At 35.1% G+C, this 18,689-nt stretch overlaps 1 protein-coding gene across 1 annotated transcript; it reads right to left on the bottom strand.

The window, feature by feature from the left end:
• Positions 1-247: 247 nt before the first annotated feature.
• Positions 248-13,062, bottom strand: NT5C3A (5'-nucleotidase, cytosolic IIIA). The gene is made up of 10 exons (XM_010072404.1): positions 12,949-13,062; positions 12,471-12,577; positions 5,709-5,807; positions 5,198-5,267; positions 4,448-4,494; positions 3,970-4,055; positions 3,625-3,714; positions 2,322-2,484; positions 1,618-1,818; positions 248-873 (listed from the first exon to the last, which is right to left on the bottom strand). The coding sequence occupies exons 2-10, from the start codon at positions 12,570-12,572 to the stop codon at positions 772-774; spliced, it is 960 nt and encodes a 319-aa protein (XP_010070706.1). The 5' UTR covers positions 12,573-12,577; positions 12,949-13,062; the 3' UTR covers positions 248-771.
• Between the last annotated feature and the right edge of the window lie 5,627 nt (positions 13,063-18,689).

The raw sequence follows: 18,689 nt of genomic DNA, 5'->3' as shown, positions 1-18,689 counted from the left end.
TGGCACAGTTCCTGCTGTGTATTAAAGAAAGCAAAGGAACACAAAATAAGATCTGAAAAGGGCCTGAAGTTATGGCTATGTACTATTAGCTTGTGAAATCATCTGTTGTTATAAAGATGAGAAGCTTTACCTCAGATATACTAACTGAAAGCATTCTTTCCATTCCAGAGAGGATAAACACACAGTAAGGATATAGAATATTTTGTAACGATACAAAAACCTATTAAGAAGAAACACTTTGTCTGAATTGGGTGAATAAAGCATTTTTACTGAAGAAAAATATATGTATGAAAAACTTCTGTGAAAGTCATATGCAGCATATGAGTAAGATCCTTCAAAGTACAGCTGAGACTGATGTATCTTCTTTGAAAGAAGAAAAGGCAACACAAAGGCGCACACTGCTTAGTCACAGAATGTTTACATCTTCCATTTTACAAAATAGCCATTTTCTAAAATGCTCCTCTGAAATGCCTGAGTAAAAGACGGTGAACCATAGTATCCCATCAGCAGCAGTTTATCACATCTACAAATCCGATTTAAATCTAGTTATAGTAGGAGTGTGAGACAATAAAGAACAGTGTAAGAGCAGTAAAAGGAGCTTCTAGTTGACAATGGATACCATATGTATTTCAAAACACCAAAATGAAGATAAAAGTCTTAAATAAAATTAAACAGTTCTGTAAATGAGTAACAAACACATCTAAGATAGCACACGAGTGCTCTTCTGTCCACTTGCCTCCTGGAAGGAATGGAGTGACTTGAGACTGCAATTTACAGGATTTTCTGTAGAATGGAGTTGGCAACTTCCAGGGTTTCATCTTTCACCAACACAATATCATAAGAGTCCATATATTTTTCCAAAAGCTCATCTACCTAATTGCAGAAGTGATAAAGACCAAGACCCAGTTAGTTTTAGAATTAATTATTGAAAGACTTTTTGTCATTAAAATATTGCCCAGTCTTTCCACCAAATTCAGGGAATGAGCCATACAAATATGTATTGCTCCTATGAGTGAATTCCCCAGGATGACAGGGTAGGAGTAGCCTGATATAACTGTGCATGCATTCCAGGATACAGTACCTCACATTTACTCTAGGATCTCGCACACAAGGATACTGAAAGAAAAACTACTTCCTCAGCTTCCCAAAAGGCAGAGAGAAATAGAAAACTGAAGTTTTCTCTTTCCTGAATGCAAATGGATGTGCATTGTAATTTAGCTAACAATCAGTTCTGTGTCTCCTCAAAAAAAAAAGAGGAGACTACTTAAATTTGTTATCTGGAAGATTATAATTTTGCTCAATTATTTATCCACTATTGATAGGAGGGGGAGGAGCCACGGGAACTTAAGAAAATGAATTTCTCTAGCCTCTGAATTTTACTTGTCAACAAAATACTTTTTTGGAAGCAGTTCCATACAAAAACCAAAGCAACTTACATTTGTGTTTTTGTAGCTTATAGGTTAGAAAAAAAATCGAGGCAAGAAATCCATGAAAAATGTTTGAAATCTCAAAACAAATATAGACCAAACAGTTTGGTATCTCAAGCTTAGTACAATGAACCTGTTTCTAACTTTACAGTATTTCACTCAAAGTTCAAAAGGCTGTAAGGATACTTACTTTATCATTGAGATAGCCGATCTTAAGGATGTGTTCAACATTTGCTACTCCATCTGCCATACTCAAGTCTCCTTGGGAATCTCCCAGTAGTATGATATTACTGTTGTCTTTTAGTTGTTTGAAGTACTCCGTATTCTTCAAAGCACCATCATGTTTGTTGTAAACATGAATCAATTCTCCTTTAAATCCTTTTAATATTCCCTATTAAAAAAAACCCCACTGAAGTTACTTCTAGTCTCATAAAGACAGGATAGAATCTAGAATGAAATAGGTGGTATTACTTTTGAACTAACATTTGACTATGTAATCTCTAATGATGAACAAGATAAATTACTGTTAAATAATGTAATGACTGTAACAGCGTTGTTAAGACTAGGCAGACTGCGATCCTCCCTGCTTTTGGAGGAGGAGTAGTGCTGTACTGCGCTGAGTGTGAGGTTGTCAGTAAAGGAAATGAAGAGTATCTTAGTCACACCACACTAACAGTGTTTGAACTGTTATCCTCTGCTTGTCTTTTTTTGTTTGTTTGGGTTTGGTTTTTTTTGTTTCCTGGGAGAGGGCCGAGTATGCAGTTCTAACTTTCGATATGGCAGGGTAGATGGCTACATCTGTTGCACTAAAATGTTCATCTTGTAGTGTATCTAAATAGCCACTGAATACCACAAACAGTCATGGAAAATAAGAATGTGTTATTTCATACGTACGTTTTCATCAAAATCCATGAAATTGGAAACCACTTTGACATTCGAATGGTAAACCCCAGCCTGGTGGATAACTTCCTCAAGAATGTCCCCGATCCCAGCAGAAAATATGAACACAGGAATATTATGTTCACTGAGCTTATCAAAGAAGTTCTCATATCCTTCTCTGCAACACAGAATGTAAATACAAATCAAATCTCAAATAAAGAAAGACAAGAAAGTATGAGTTTTCAGAAGACATTCCCATCATCTTTGGAAAATAAAATTAATTTTTCCTGAGCATTTCAGTTTATTCCGCCCCCCCCCAAAAAAAAACCCCATCTAACCATGTTTTAAAGATTTAAAAACACTCTCCCCTTCCCAAACACCCCAGTACAAGTGAACAACTAGTAGAACTTTCTCTAGCTACTATCAGGCTGTACATCTCCTTTCAATCTTCCTTGCTTAAATATTTGACCTTCTACAGGGTTATTACTATAAAACAAACTTTGTTTTGTTTTTAAATACTGAAAACATTTATTGTTGCCGTTTCCTGAAAGTTTTTTAGTTTTCAGTACCCAATCAAAACTATTTATAGTATTCCAAGAACAAGATAGTACTATCTCTACACACTTTCTCCACAGAGACATCGATGGGTAGAATTTTATGTTTTTAAAAATATATGAAAGCCTGTCAAGATTTAACCCATGTGGACTTGGGCTTTCAAGCAGGCAGAGATAGTGTGCTTGTCTGTTTTGCAAAAATAAAAATTTAGTCTGTATGATAAACAAACACTTCCACAATTTAAGTTCTAGCCTCCTGTTTCAGTAGTCCAAAATTTAAGGACAATTTTGGAGAACTTTAGAAGAGGTAGGAGCCACAGCACATTTCAAACAAGGATCTTTGCTGTCTTTTAAACTTATCTTTAGCCTTCCTCACAGAGAAAGAACAATATTTAATACAATGTATGGAACATATTCCTTAAGTCACTGCACTTTTATCTCAGATAAAACTATTATAGGGCATATTTTTCAAAGGAACTAAGTTGAACTCTGCATTCCACTTTAAAAAAAAAAGTCACCAGTGCAATTTCAAGAGGATGAAAGTTTACAGAAATGGAGCTTGTAGAGACGAGATTAGTTTCAGTGTGATCATTTAGCTACAACATATCAATAAAGTGGGAGCGTGAAGAGCTCACTATGTTCCAAGCCTAAACTCACTATGTTCCATTCTCAGAAATGTGGCTTTTTTCCCCCCTTTTATTCCCACACCCCCAATCTACAGAAAATGCTCTGAAACAGTATTGTGCAAATCAAAAGGAACTTACTTCAGCATAACATCAGATTCTTTCACAGTTTCTGCAAGCTTATCCTTTTGTAAGCCTTGTTCAATGAGTAGGGCATGAGATTTATTGTACCTAGAATATAAACAAAAAAATGGGTAAAAATTGACTTAAGATTCACCTTTAATTAAACCTTATGATGAAAAGCATCCTGGATGGTTAATTTTTGCTCATTCAAGTTAACAGCAAAGCAAAAACAGCTGTTGCACAACACTCAGAGATTAATTCAGTTAATGCGTTAGCTAAAAGCTAATTACTGCCAATAGTTTGCTTTTAAAAACTTATTAAATCTAATCTTAGTGCAATTTGAAAATGGGAGGTGTCTCTTACCATTCTACCATATATGGATATTTTTCTTCAATAGTAAGAGATGGATCAATTTCAATAGCGTAATAGGTTTCTTTCAGCTGCAATAACTGAAGGGGAAAAAAACCACCAGAGGTTTAATGTATTTTTATATAATAACACTTGGTATTTGATCTAACCAATCAAAAGAACTTTCTTCATTCTGATTACATTATTTAGATAAAATGGAATCTGAAATGCTCTTTGAACAAAGAGCTTGTAAATATATATCAGAAAAAAAAGTGTATGCTGTTAAACTGAACTACATGCATACATACAAATATTTCTGTACGCTTCTATTAGTGAAGGGATGTCTTGCAGTCAGTATAAAAGCTCAGAGAGCTTTAAGGATTTGAAAGAGTCCCTTGTCTTGTTGTGCTGCATAAGTCAAGGCATAGTACAGCAATGGAATAATAACAGTTGCCTGTACAACAAACCAATGGCTAGTAAGTTTTCTGTTTACCTTTTTCCGACATTCCTCTGTGATCAGCTTAGAGTTATCGATGATGTCTGGGGGTGTGGAAAAAAAAAAAAGCATTAAACAAGATGTTGTATTTCTTTTACTTTGCTCTACAGCACTGTAAATGGCATAGATGACAATGTTTGATGACATACCACTATGTTTCCTCAGAACTTTTCTTACCAGCAACCAGTAAAAGGCACATTTTCCTTCATGAGCATGAAGATGTCCTTCTCCTCATCTCTGACTCAAAAGGTCAATTACAAGCTCGCTTATCTGGTTCTTGAGATTTAACTGTTTCTGAAATCATCATGAGGCATCCTATGTGTTTTAGGATTTCCACTTCATTAGTAAATGGATTCTCTTTGTTTGTTCTAAAAGGCTACAGGATAAAAATGTCAAGAATTCTGAGGAGTTCGCTATCTGGTTCTTGCAGGCATCAGGACTATTATGGGCTCTTACAAAATAAAAGTAATGCTACCATATCTAGCCACCAAAGTCTTATAGTTCAGAACTTAATGTTATAATTGCGAAAGACAACTGGTTTTAATTCACATAGATTGTGGTTAACATATATATATAGAAACACATATAGACAGTCACTAGAATACTTCTTCATTAGGATGTACAGGTTAGGTAACAAGTCAATACAAAATCTCACATATTAGGGAAGAAAATGGATAGAAAATTAAAATCTAGGAAAAACTAAAACGAGTGAACAAACCAATCCATATTAAAAAAAAAAGTACTCACTATGACAAGTTGGACATCTTTTTCCATTGTAGGAAAATCTACTTAATGTCATATCAAAATCTGTAATTATCTATTTAAGGAAAGAAAAAGCAAAACTGTCTTACAACATGGAGGGACAAAATAAAGAATGGCTAGAAATTGTGAATGATCAACAGTAGTTGCAGCTGAGTAGAATGTGTCACAGATGTGCCTCTATTCTATTGAACTATTGTAATATAAGCTAGAATATCCCATAAGAATAACTTTTTTTCCTAACAAAATCTTTTTTCTAATTCCTTTGGTCAGAATATTTCCTGAAATTACTAAGCTTATATGTTTATATAATCTGCTTAACTAGTATCTGTCTGAATTACAATCAACAAGGGCTATTTAAAGAGTTAACATGTTAGTTTTGGAGGTGTCTTGAAGGCTGACTTCAGTTATATACATATATGCATAATACTTTTGGCATAGAGCAATAATCAGATGATTGCTTTCATTCCAAACTGGTTACACCTTCTACTATCTTTACCTGAAGTTTGGCAGCTCCACCTTTGATGAGGCCACAAATAATCTCCTCTACTCTCCCTGGGTCCTTAATATGGACAGTCTTCTTCTGAAATTCTGGCATCTATGAACAAAGACAGAAGTATGCTTACAGAGGAAAACTTACTAGGTAATACCTGCTATCCACCAGATTGGAAGCTCTGCATCTATGAACAGTTTCACGTGACATCAAGACATGCTCAGGACAGGAAGGCAAGTTAAGAGTAAAAAGAAACAAAAAAATATTCTGGATGTACTAACTGATGAGTGCATACAGTTCTGTTTGCTTTAAGCATCTGTTTTCATTTCCTTTCCTAATATCAAATTATTAAATAAGTTGACACTCACAGAAAAGATAATTGTATTTGTAGGAAATAAGGGAGATATATAGAAACAGGATGTATGGGATCACCTTGTGGTTCAAATATGTCACTGAGAGATAGTGAACTTTAAAACTAGCTCTTTATGGAACTGATAGGCCCTTAAAGTGTCAACATAAAGAATACAGGCTGATTTTAGACACCCATTGTTTTGTTGAGAATGCTGCATGTGTCAACCAAGTATTCCAATACAAGGCTGTATAGTAATTCCTGCTCCCTACCCAGTCCATCAATCATTTTCCACTACCTTTTGAAATAACACATGCTATCACACCACATACTCCTTTTGAGTGAAGAATATTTCTTGAATATTATGATAAATGCTCAATTTGGTAAACAAGAAAAAAAACCCACTAAAACCACACCCCTTCCCCCCCAAGCCCTTGCTTACTCTCAAAGTTTCTCTTCAGCCTTGCAGAAATGGTAAAAGAACTACTCATTAATTTCCCAATTTAGTGTGCATTTCCTTCCTTTATAATAATGTATGGACTCTTTCTAACTCAAAGGCAATCAGACATTTGCCCATGTTTACATGGGCATCCCATTTCTCGAACCAGAGTTCTCACATCACCCATTGTTAATAAGTCACACAATAGTCTTTCTTCCTGCTCTTGATGCTACTAAACCTTCTGTTTATTAGTAACAACCGACTTGCAATCAAATTGCAATTAGGTTATCATTTAAGAAAACAATGACATTTTAAAGTCTTGCAAAACCGTGTTTTTTAATGGAGAAGACACTTGTATGTCAGGGAGAAGAAGGAGCTGGAGGTCCCTTTAAATATCAGCTCTAGCCCACTGTGCCCTCAGGTAAGTAAGTAAGTAAGCTATTGTAGCTACATCATTTTCAGCAGGTACTTGTGTAACTCATTCTTCAAAACCTCCACTTACATATTCCTCACTTTCCTCAACCATGTATTTTACTGCTCAACTATGTTCAGAAAAGTTTGCTTAATCTCTACTTATCTTTCCTTACTGGAATTTTAGGTCATTCAACTTGGAGGAAAGTATGCCTTTTCACAGGTGCTCACTGGCTATTTTTCCCTTCTTCTTGAACTAAAGAATCACAGTTTATTCACTCTTCTTTTGCAGAGCACTATTTTTCAAACCTCTGACTATTCTTGACATTGTCCTGGCCCATCCATTTGAACCATATAATTCTTGAAACACAGCATCAGTAACTGTGCATATAACCTTTCTGTTCTGCTCTGAAAAGGCCTCAGCTGAAGGGGCACTTTGGCCTGTCTTCAGATAGTATCTTTGCATGTACTTTTGAATACACTTACGTTGTTAGCAGTAGTATGGTGATAATGATCCAAGTTCAGTTGATAATGACCAAATATTCTTCAGAATTACTTCTAGGCAGAAACAGGTAGTTGCACAAAGTGTTAAATTTTACATTTAGTTTTGCTGGATTGTATCTTTTCTTCCACATCAGTGCTCGCATTTTTCAATATAACAAATAATCCTAATTCCCAGTATGCTTACTGCTACTTTTTGGCCGATATCCTCAAAGCCACTAACGAAAACAGAAAATATAAATCCTTCTAAAACCCTAATCCTGAGTCTCTGATAATTTTCCACCCATCCAAAAAGTTTCACCTGTACCAGAACATCGTACCAAGTTATTTACTACTTCTTTGCTTTATAAATCTCTTAAAGAAACAAACTGGATTAATTTCACTTAGTTTGGAAGATTTAAGGTTTTCCTTTGCCATCCTTTCTGTAAAAGTGGCACCTCCTAAACCAAGATAGTTGTGTTCTATGTCGTTGCAGTGCCTTGCTACTTTTATTACAATAGGAAATTCAAAAAAGGTACATTAGGATTGGCTTCCAACTTCAGCTACATCCCACAGTGGCAATCACTGAGAAAGCTAGTAAGTGTTAAAAATAAAATTTCTGAAAATGAACCATAAATGAATTCCCTAATCTTTTGAGAAATACATTTACAAAGTATTTATAGGTATTTGTTCCAAATTATCAGCAGATCTAGCTTCACAAAATATTAACAATCTGTAACTTTTCAAAGGTGTTTTATGGTATTTCTTTTGTATGTTATATAGTGCTGGTAAAGAAAAGGAACCTTGCTACTTGTTTGGTGGGTAGATTTTTTTTTCCATTGCAAAAAAAGAAAGCAATTTGATTCTGTTTTGTAATTTTTTCACTGTAAATTGACTAATCTAATTCCTTTGACTTTCAGGAGGCAAATTATATGTGTATTTTTAGACTTGGAATGCAAAAATTAAACAAAGTGAAATCTAAATGCATGCTTTTGTAAGAAATAGTTCAAACATTATTTGGTTTACTTAGATACTAAGCAACAGACTTCCTCCTGTAAATGGCTTAAACAGAACAGATGTTGGGGGAGATGGAGAGATCAGAGGGAGAGACTGTATGAGGAAAGATGGATTGCTTGCTACTGTTCTATTTCAGACTGAGGCCTTTTGTAACTTTCTGAAACAACCTGAGGAAAAACCTCCTTAGTAAACACTTTAGTGGATGATGTTAAACAAGACATTGCTTAAGATTTTAAGTATGATGAAAGCTTCCTGCTTTGATGCTGTAAACTGATACTCCTACTCAAGATCGGTTACTAAGGTTCATTTATTCCTTTCATTTTTACACAAGAATTGAAGTCAGATGAAGAGTATTTTTATTTAGGGGAAAAAAGTCTTCTGCAGTGAGTATAAAACAGACAATTTCAGTCTCACAGGCACTTTCATAGGCAAACCCAAGTCTTCATTATGGATATGGCATCTGATAAAGCCTCAGACAAACGTGGTTTGTTGAAATAGCCACTGTCCCCATCACTAGTTCCTTGTATTCATATTTGCAATAGAACGTTAAGTAACAAATCTTTTATTTAGGCTTTATCAGTATCATATTAGAAGTAACTGAAACTGTAGTAAGCAGTCACTAGTTGTCTGTCAAACTCTCCTTCAACGTCTTACACTTCATCCCAAGCTAGCTGTTGTTGTTCTGTTGCATACTTGCCATTCTTCACAGTTGAAAGAGACAAGCAGATTCAAGTTGGAAAGAACGGATAAGACAGATGAAAGAACAAAGAGTGAAAAAATGCTAATAAGAAAAGTTCAGTCAATTTGATAAAACTTATGTTTATATTAATTGTTTAAGAAAGTTCTAGGAGTCAACTCAGTATATACAAAAGGTACAAAATTCTGGTGCACCAGTTGACTGGGAAGAACACATACGGAGAAACAGGCAAACCAAAATCTCCACAGCATTGAACAAAGGCAAGAAAGCTTTTCAGAGCAAGGAGCTTCTACATACAGAACTAAAAGTATAAAAGCACAGGAAAAGGAATTAGTATTTCATTGTGACATCTGAAAGTACATCATATTGAATCACTTAAGTGCCCCCATGTATTCCGTCATTTTACAAAAGTATAAGAAGTTTGCGTTCTTACCAAGGACATCTATATGTTACTGAAGTAGCTCAGAGACTAGTATCTCTTTTAAAACACATTTTGAAAGATGACAACTCCTGAACAAAATTTGTGGTTGGCATATACACTGGCCACAAATACGTTTAAGTTTCCAGTCTCTGACATTTTTAAGGAGCCTTCAAAGACAAGCAAGGAGAACAAAACTGAAAAAGATTATTTTGAAGGTTGAGCTTAATTGGATTTATGAAACGGAAAAAAAATCTGCTTGTTTGTGATAGCAGGTAACTGGAATAAGGATGTAGGAAATTCTTTTGTAGCTAGCAATGTTATAGTCATACCTTGATGAATGAACAGTAATGGATTCACGCAGGTTTGGAAATCCCCCAGTCCTACAAACCACAGAATGGGTCATTTACAACAAGGATAGTTTTGAAATTTACAAGCCTATTTAGTACATAAGTCTGTGTAGCTGGGTTAAACAAAGAGGAAAAGTATTTACTATAAAGTCTATTGAATTCTAGTTTTGAAATACAGTTTCTTATATATAATTGGATAACAGGAAAGCAAACAGCTGCTTTTATGTTGTATCTGGGTGCTGCTTACATATGTTGTTTTCTTAGTATTTGAAACTGTATATCTAAGTGCATGCTGCATCAGTTAGATTATGAAACAAGAGTTGGTGATAATCACTAAAACAAAAGGCAGGTATCTAAGTGGATTCACAGCTCCTACAGTAGGCATTTCTGATCAGGTATCCTAGAGAATTAATAACTGATTGTGTGCATGAGGTGTAATGTCATATTCTGGAGTTAAGATTATATTGAACTTTTGAATGTACTGAGCGGTGGAGGTAGAGCCGTTACTTCCTTCCCCCACCCACTGAAACAACAACCTAAGTCCCTATGATTAAAAAAAAAAAAAAAGAGAAAAATATAATAATGTCCACTTGGAGAATAATTACTAAAAAGAAACTTCATATAAAGGACAATGGGGGACCTTATGTTGTTTTCACTATTGGTAATTTTAAATTGGGAAGGCTGAGCAATGAATGACTTGCTATCTGGCTCATTTCACAACCAAATCTAGACACACAGACTGAAATATTACTAGTAATAACAAAAAATATAAGAGTTTACCATCATATTTCTTCTAAGTAATGCTTTGAACAAGGACGTAAACAAAATGGGTAAAGTATTTTTATACCGATACCCTGTAAGCCTACACTACTTGGCAAATACAAAGGTCTCTGATTTTATGAAGACTAATGTAGTATGTATGCCTCCCAAAAACCACTGCTAAGAAAACACCCTGCATTATGGGTGGATAAAATTTTAAGGAAACTTCTCTGTAATTCTCAATGATTGACAGAGCACTTTGTTAGGTGTCAGTAATTCTAAAGAATAAGGACTGTTCTCGCACTTACAAATGTATTAAAAATATTCCACAAAATTTCATATTACTATAATGTCATAAAAGAGATAGGACAATGACTAAGAACTAGCAGTAATACTATTGACAGTATGTGATTTTCAATTATCATACCACTTCTTTTCTTCTACTTTGCTGGTAAACCTACCTTAGACTAGACTAGGTTCCAAACCTATTAATTTTTGATATAGAGGACACACAAGGGTGGGCTGGAAGGGAGGGGGGACTATTAATGTTATTTCTGAACAAGCAAAATGCAAATCAAAGTGATAAAATGGATAGAATTCAATTATTTGTAAATTTTACTTCTAGTCTATGGTGATAGCTTACAGATAAAAGAGTATAAACCAAGAATAAATCACATTTATTTTGGGAACTGCAAATGTTCAATTCCAAGGTCTGAGACTAGCTATCACATATACTTACTTATGGACATGTACCAAAAAAGGCAGGGCACGGCTTCAGTGATAGCTGTGAATTTTGATACCCTGGCAAGCTACAAAAAAATTGGTTTCAGGGTTCTTGGTGGCAGAAAGTAAGTTTGGTGGCCTTATAAAGAAAAAAGGGCATATTCCTTAATTTACATTTTCATCTTATTTTCTGCTCTCTTTTTCTTTTTGATATTATTACAGAACATTACTTTCATCTACTTACTCTTGAAAACAAAGCTTAGTAAAAAAACTTTTGAAAAGCATGCAAACTTCTTCATGTAACTTCTGCTATTTGCAATATATGAGTTGCAAGAAGAGGAGGAACTGTAACAAAAACCACAGAATGGGAGTGTGTGTGTGTGTATCTTTTCCTCCACATATATATGCTCACATATTTATAAATCAAGTTTTGGCTTTAATTCACACAATTTAAATTTTGGTCCATGAGTGCAACAAAGGTTTCTCTTAGCAGCCCCAGCTGTTAGTAGCCTTTTAGACAGGAACATTGAAAGCTACTGGTCGTGAGTGTAGTCACATCAGTGACTCCCATTATGTGCAGCTAGTCAGGAGAACTGCACTAGTGATCACGCACTCCGCTAGCATAACCTGAGCTCAGGACAGATATTTATTAATTACCAAACCAAAATACATAGTATGTTTTATATTCATATGATGTAAACTCAAATATGGTAAGAAATCCTCAGTAACTAGTAGTTACCAAATTACTCTTCTGGTAGTTTTGCCAAGAAATAGCCTTAGGACTACTTAGCTAGAAAGTAATGTTGTTATGGAAATGAAACGAGAACCTTGAATATCTTCACAGTTGCTTAATAACATGCTGCAAAACTGGATACCCAACACAGGTTATATAAAATAACTGGAAGTGGCTTCACTACCTAAGCTATTTTAAGAAATGGAATAGGATGCATACTAATAATATTTTTTTCCTGTTTTATTTTAATTATTTATTATTCTCTTTTTACAGTAAATGGGCTGGATTTTGGTATTTAGTTTGGTAAAAAAACCCATATAAAAATCTGGAAAGAGAGCGTTCACAGAAAACATGACAACAGCATTTCCTCTTGTGGTTTTAAAGGAGAGTACCTGTGCGTTGAGCTTAGGGCACTCCTGATTCTTCTGTCCTTGATTTTGTCCTACTGCAACAGCATAGGTGGCAAGCAGAGTCCAGAGATGCAGGGCTTGCATACAGGCTGCCAACAAAAACCAACCAAATCCTTTTAAGAATTGGTCTGCTATATTATGTAATCTTTGCTATTTTTGAAACAAAGGGAGACATGCATGGTACTGTGCTATGTCACTCTGAAAACACCCACGCTTAAGACTACTCTGATACATATGTAAAAGTAGAGGAACATTTAAGCTGAATTTACCTACTCAATAAAAACTGGTACATATATTTTTTCCTTCAATGCTGTTGCCAATTCTGTGCTATCAAATTTATATTTTAAAACCACAGTTTGTCACAATAAACAACTGTTAGTATCGCCTGAGCTCGTAACCCTGGCTTAAAAATGCAGGCAGAAGACAGTCAATACTGTTGACAGAAGCTGTGCACACTTACCAGAGGGTTTTGCAGGAGCAGCTGCAGAAGCAAAAGAAAATTCCTCTTGCTTGAGAAACACTAATATAGGAGCACAAGGTGCAGTTGAGGGCGTTTCCAAATACAGCCTGACTAATCCCCGTGCAAAACCCCAGGGTCCTGTGACGCACGCCAGCAATGCCCAGCAGTTTGTTATGCTAGGCAGCGCAGGCTTACAGCTGATCAGCTGCTGTACCAACAACAAAACCTTTGACCTTCACTGAATGGACAGCTTTCATGGATGCAGCGGGCAGACTTGGGCCGCTCTAACAGAGGAAGGCACTTATTTTTCAAAGCAGAAGTTTACTACTTGTTTTTCTTTTTAACCCTTTTACAAAAGCTTTCCAAGTATTAGAGGATTTCCTGTTGTAGAATGCCCCGAATTTCTTACCGCTCATTGACACAGTCTCTTTAATGTTTACAAGGGAACAGGTTTATTTGTGTAGAAGCAGCAAATTAATTAATTAATCATTACATTGACTTCAAATATCTATGTGATACTGAAACAGGAAATCAAGGAGGCTTGTTTGTCAGGATTTTTGACAGACAAGGCAACTCAACATGCTTTCAGAAGTTTGTCATTAGGCATGTTGCTGAATCAAAGACAGTAAGTAGGTGACACAGAAGATGTTTTTAAAATGAATCTTTTTTACTATGAGAGGATGAAGTAAGTATTGTCTAATCATATTTACATTTTGAAGTTGTGTAAATACTTGGAAGTGTCATGTGAAGTTAACTCTTGCTATAGCAACAGTGCAAGCTTCCCTGTACTATCCCATAATTCATGTCCAACCTCAGGTTTATGATCACTATTTCAGGCAGCCAGAACTAAATACAAACATCAGCCAGTTCATACGTGGCCATGAATGTAACCAGTGCAATCCTCAGAATTGAAGCAAGAGCAGGTTGTTAGTGTAGCATATACAGAACCCCTAATGCTATAAAAACCCCCACATTACCAGGACTCTAGAACCTCATTAGTCATGAAAATTTCCTTTTAAGGAGGATGTGCTGTTTTTCTACACTTAAAAAAAAAAAGCAATAGACTTTTTCTGAATGGTACAGTGGTTCCATATGTCTGCATTCCAACTGTATGCCAGTATGTACTGTCAGGATTCCTCAGACTCTGACCTACACACAGTACTTTCATTTTTTCCATTTGTGTTCTCTGTGTTTTGACCCCATGAAACAACTAGTGAATACTTCAGCTGATACAGAACATGCAACTTTCATCAACACTCATCCTCTTAGAATTGATCAAGATCTGCCAAAATGTACACGTTAAGGTCTGCTGTATGCTGAAGTGGCAAAATAGCTGGAAAGGTATGTTCAGAATATAACATAATCCCTGCAAAGTCTATGTACAGTAAATTGAATTTAGCGTTGGTATTTGCCAGGATTCATAGCTCCCATTAATCTACTTGTTATAGCATTTGTACACTGTTGTAACAGGTAACATACAAGGAATATTACCTTTTGTAGTATTTTAATACAGTTACCATGCTTTCAGTTAGTAATATCTCCACAATAATGTTTGGGAAAGCTATGTATAGTACAGTATCTTTAATAAATATGAATTGTTTGTACAACAAAAAGCTGTAGCTTATGTCAGTGCTGGATTTTCCAATTTTAAAAAGTCTTATGAACAATGAAGTAAAACGTGCTTGCTAGATGAATCATGTAGTTCAGGTAAAGGCATCACTCTATACATTCAATCTGCAAAGTACCTGTCTTTGAGCTTTTATATATTTCAAAGGTGACAATGGTACTGATATAAATGAGCCTTGTGAACCTCAGAGGTGAGAGTGGGATGTGGTAAGTGGTGGGGCTGGCCTGTTAAAATTCTGATACTTCTCTGATGCAATTCAGTTAGAAAACTAATTCTAATGCTAGCAAGAATTTAAAGAAAGTTAGCTTGGTCTTTATGAAAGTTGGGGAACAAAAAAAAAAAAATTGTTTGTTTAGTGGTTGGGTTTTTTTTTTTTTTTTTTTAAATCTACATACAATTTAAGATTGAAGAAAAGAGTTGCAGAAATTAAGGACAACTTTTACAGACTAATTTTTGGTACACCAGACTAATTAGAAAGCATTTTAAATGAACGATTACGGTGTTAGTGAAAGAGATAGAAAATGACGTAAGCAAAATCTATGTAAACATTAATACAGCCAACACCTAATTCTCAGAAAAACATCATACTTTCACTTTAATGAAAATGCTGCACATAAAACTCATCTACAAAACAAGGAAGACTGTCTTTGCAACTCTAAGAAACCTTTGTGTCACACACTTTAATTACAATAGCTGCTACTGACCATGTTCTGTCACTGCTGATTTGAGTCAGCTGAGCATTTTTTTTACAGTGTTTAACTACTGGTAAGAGATGAATTAAAATTACCACCTCCCTTTTATAAAGAGAGAAACAAAGTCCAGCATGACACTTCTACTCTCACAATACTGAAGGTCACTTAAATATATTTTAAGAACCATGAGCTACAGAGGTATAGCTGTTTCAACAGATAGGTTCTATTTTAACCTTTTTGCTTTGGCTGAGGGCCATATCTTGACTGCAGAATATCCAGAAAAAGAAAAAAAAAGAACAAAGCTCAAAATATTAGATGATTTGTCATTTATATAAGACTAGGAAAAGGGTCAACTTTATATAGTAGTTTGGCACAGGCACTTGGTTTGTAGAGATTCTGGATGCTTTCAAAGAGTATGAAGCACTGGAAGCTTTAGTCTGAAGCAAAGAAAAACTGGTTCTACTGGTCCTTACGTGCCTCTACCCTAAGTTGCACCTATTTGTGGAAAGAAATTAACACTGCCCAAATAAGTTAGGTAAGCAGGTAAGCTGAAGTGTGTTTTTTTTTTTTTTTTTTTTTTAAGTAAAAAGCTGAATATATTAACTCAACTGACATCAGCTTGTAAAGATCAAGAAAGACATCATGTTTAAGAGTCATCTCTGTTCATCAGAATTAGAATATTTGCTACAAAAATTAGAGGTGACTGAATCCTTTCTACGGTATAAACATTAGCTAGTAGCTTTTCATGACCTTAACTACCTTTTACTCTTGTTTAGCGAGCCTACTACAACCAAACAACTTTGAATATATCCACAGATATTTAGCTTATTGCCCAACTCTACTTGAGCTATACCTTGTTTTATTGCAGGGATCAATTTTAAACATTAAGGAACTGTACTTGTTTTCTAATTTTGCTTTTGTAATAAGTCTATTTAGTACCTATTTTCCAAAGCCGACTACTTGATATAATCTCCATAAGACACTGCAAGTTAACTGAACCTTAGCACTCAAGTACCAAAACCAAGCAGAAGAAAGGAACCAACATAAAATAATTTAATTGAAACATGATTTTTATTCATGCCCTAGTGAACTGAGTTAATGAGCGGCATACTGGCTCCATTTTAGTGTATTTGTGACAATTACAAGGAAAATAAGATAAATGTTTAGTCTGGGGTAAAGAAAGATTTAGAAGGATGCCTTGCAGGAATTTTGGAGTAAAAATGCTATCCATATTTACAGCTGGTATGATGCAATACAGTCATATTATTTGTAAATGAGTGTGTGTGTATTACACAGATGACTCCTGAGAAATGTGAGAGATTCTTTAGACAGAAAGAGCTTGAACAGCACTTGCTATGGAAAAGTGCTAAGAACATATTAAAAGACTGAATTTATTGTATTGTGATAAATCCAGAGAAGATACAGACTAAGAAGGTGAGGGTCTTAACCTGAACAGTTTTAAGACTCAGCAGTACCATTTTATCTGAGAATTTGTCTACTCAGTTATCATATTTTAAAAAGGCAAAAATAAATGCATGCACATAACAAATCAGAGGCAGTAAACACTGTATCACAGACATTTTTAGCAACTTTATTTGCTAGAGATTTTCTAGATCTGATCAGAGATCCATCCTTCTTTACAATACAAGAGAAAGCCGGTGATCATCTATAGTCTGACCATTTATGAGTGTACTGAACACAAAATTATTAGTGCTAACACATACACTCAAACATACAAAGAACAGCTAAGCTTCTTAAGAATTTTTTCTTGTTTAATACAACAATCACTATGATGCCGCACTCAGTGAAAAATGGTATCTTGATAAAACCACTGTCGTTCATTAAAAAAATAAAGCTACATAAAGATGCATTTTAATTCAGTGAGACAACTGCATGTTTTAAGCATGGGGTAGATCATCAGTTTCACTAGGACGAAGCAAAGGTTTTACGCAGTGGACAAGAACAATGATTTGCTTATGTGAAGGTCATGCAGTGAGATAAATGATTCTGGTTTAATGATCTCTCAAGGTGGTTATTGTATGAAAGTCTATGAGGTCAGAATTAGAAGGTTTTTTTTGGTGTGGTGTTTTATTTTTAAACCAGTTTCTGCAGTTCTGTAAATCTGAAAGGAACAGAGTTTTTAGCGTAAATTTGAAACATGTAGGAAGCTATGACTTGCAATTCTATATGGAATTGATTGTTCAGATGAGAGAATAAAAGAGACTGCAGCATCTTTGTCTCTTATGCATCTTCCTCTTGTGCTTACAAAAACACTCTAAAAGTAGAGATCTCTGCTGGTGATAAATCAACAGTCATTTTGAATCTTACAAGAAAGTAGGAATGAAGGCAAGCCAAATACATTGCTGACTTGGTATCTTGAAGCCCAAGTAATGGAACATAGGTTTTGATGGACTTACACGTTAATCAAAGATATATTTCTCTAACACAGAGATATTGTTACACATTACAAAACTCAGAAAGACTGGAACAACTGTGGCAATAGAAGTTGACATTGTATGCAATATTTAAATCCTCTACAGAAGTCTATGAAGAACTAATAACTAGGGCCTGAATTTCCAGTATTTCATGTGATCTCTTCCTGTCAAGTTATTACTCCAGGCAAAAATTTAGTCTCTTTCTGAGAGAATATATGGGGTACAAATGATACAGAACCAGTTCTGAAGATTCTGGGATTGCGTGAATACAGCTCAGGGCAGGCATCTTTTGCCTCTGATTACATATTAGGGGAATCACTTCATCTCTGTGCTTTGCTCCCACTCTCACTTTGGAGACAACCTTTGAAACTAGTAGGTTAAAAAAAAAAAGTGTTATTGTGTTTAGTAATCAACGAGTATCTAGAAATAATCAAATGACCTTCAACCAGTAACCACATTATCTTGGAAATACTGGTCTATAAATTACATCTTACCTGAGCCAGAATTTAATACAATGTTTTTTTTCTTAACCATTCCTCTCCTCCCCTTACCAACAAAGAATATAAAAATATTTGAAATGTAAACAAGCATAATATCAATCCTAGGAAGTTATTATATTATGCTTAAATGTTACAAAGATCTTCTGAAGCACTGGAATTGAAAGAAGAAATCAAGGTTGTGACACTCGCTCTATCCTGGGCAGAAGAAAACAGAGCCTTTTTTCTTGGCCTTCATATTTACGTTTCACTGGTGGTGCTTCTTATGATTGCTTTCTGAATATCCCTCTTTATAAATCCACTATGCACTTGCAACTTGAATACCAAATGCAGTTTTGGTTTCCCTACCTTACAGGGGATAAAGTGGAACTGGAAGAGGCCCTGAGAAGGACAGTAAGGAATGAGCCGTGATATGAAAACCTTCCATTCAATGAACAACTGAATATAATAGAATTCTTCAGCCTGGAGAAGAAATTACTGGATGGCATAG

This window comes from Pterocles gutturalis, unplaced genomic scaffold, assembly GCF_000699245.1.
Source record: "Pterocles gutturalis isolate BGI_N339 unplaced genomic scaffold, ASM69924v1 scaffold7962, whole genome shotgun sequence".
NCBI classification, from domain to species: domain Eukaryota; kingdom Metazoa; phylum Chordata; class Aves; order Pterocliformes; family Pteroclidae; genus Pterocles; species Pterocles gutturalis.
This window is presented reverse-complemented; position numbering and strand designations above follow the sequence as displayed.

Bases quoted from the DNA above. Each gene is read 5' to 3' on its own strand.
- NT5C3A (XM_010072404.1), bottom strand. From the start codon at position 12,572: ATGCAAGCCCTGCATCTCTGGACTCTGCTTGCCACCTATGCTGTTGCA. The intron at 4,056-4,447 runs GTAAACAGAAAA...TTTCCCCTTCAG, and splicing joins CAGAGGAATGTCGGAAAAAG to TTATTGCAGCTGAAAGAAAC. The intron at 874-1,617 runs GTAAGTATCCTT...TTCTGCAATTAG, and splicing joins TCGGCTATCTCAATGATAAA to GTAGATGAGCTTTTGGAAAA.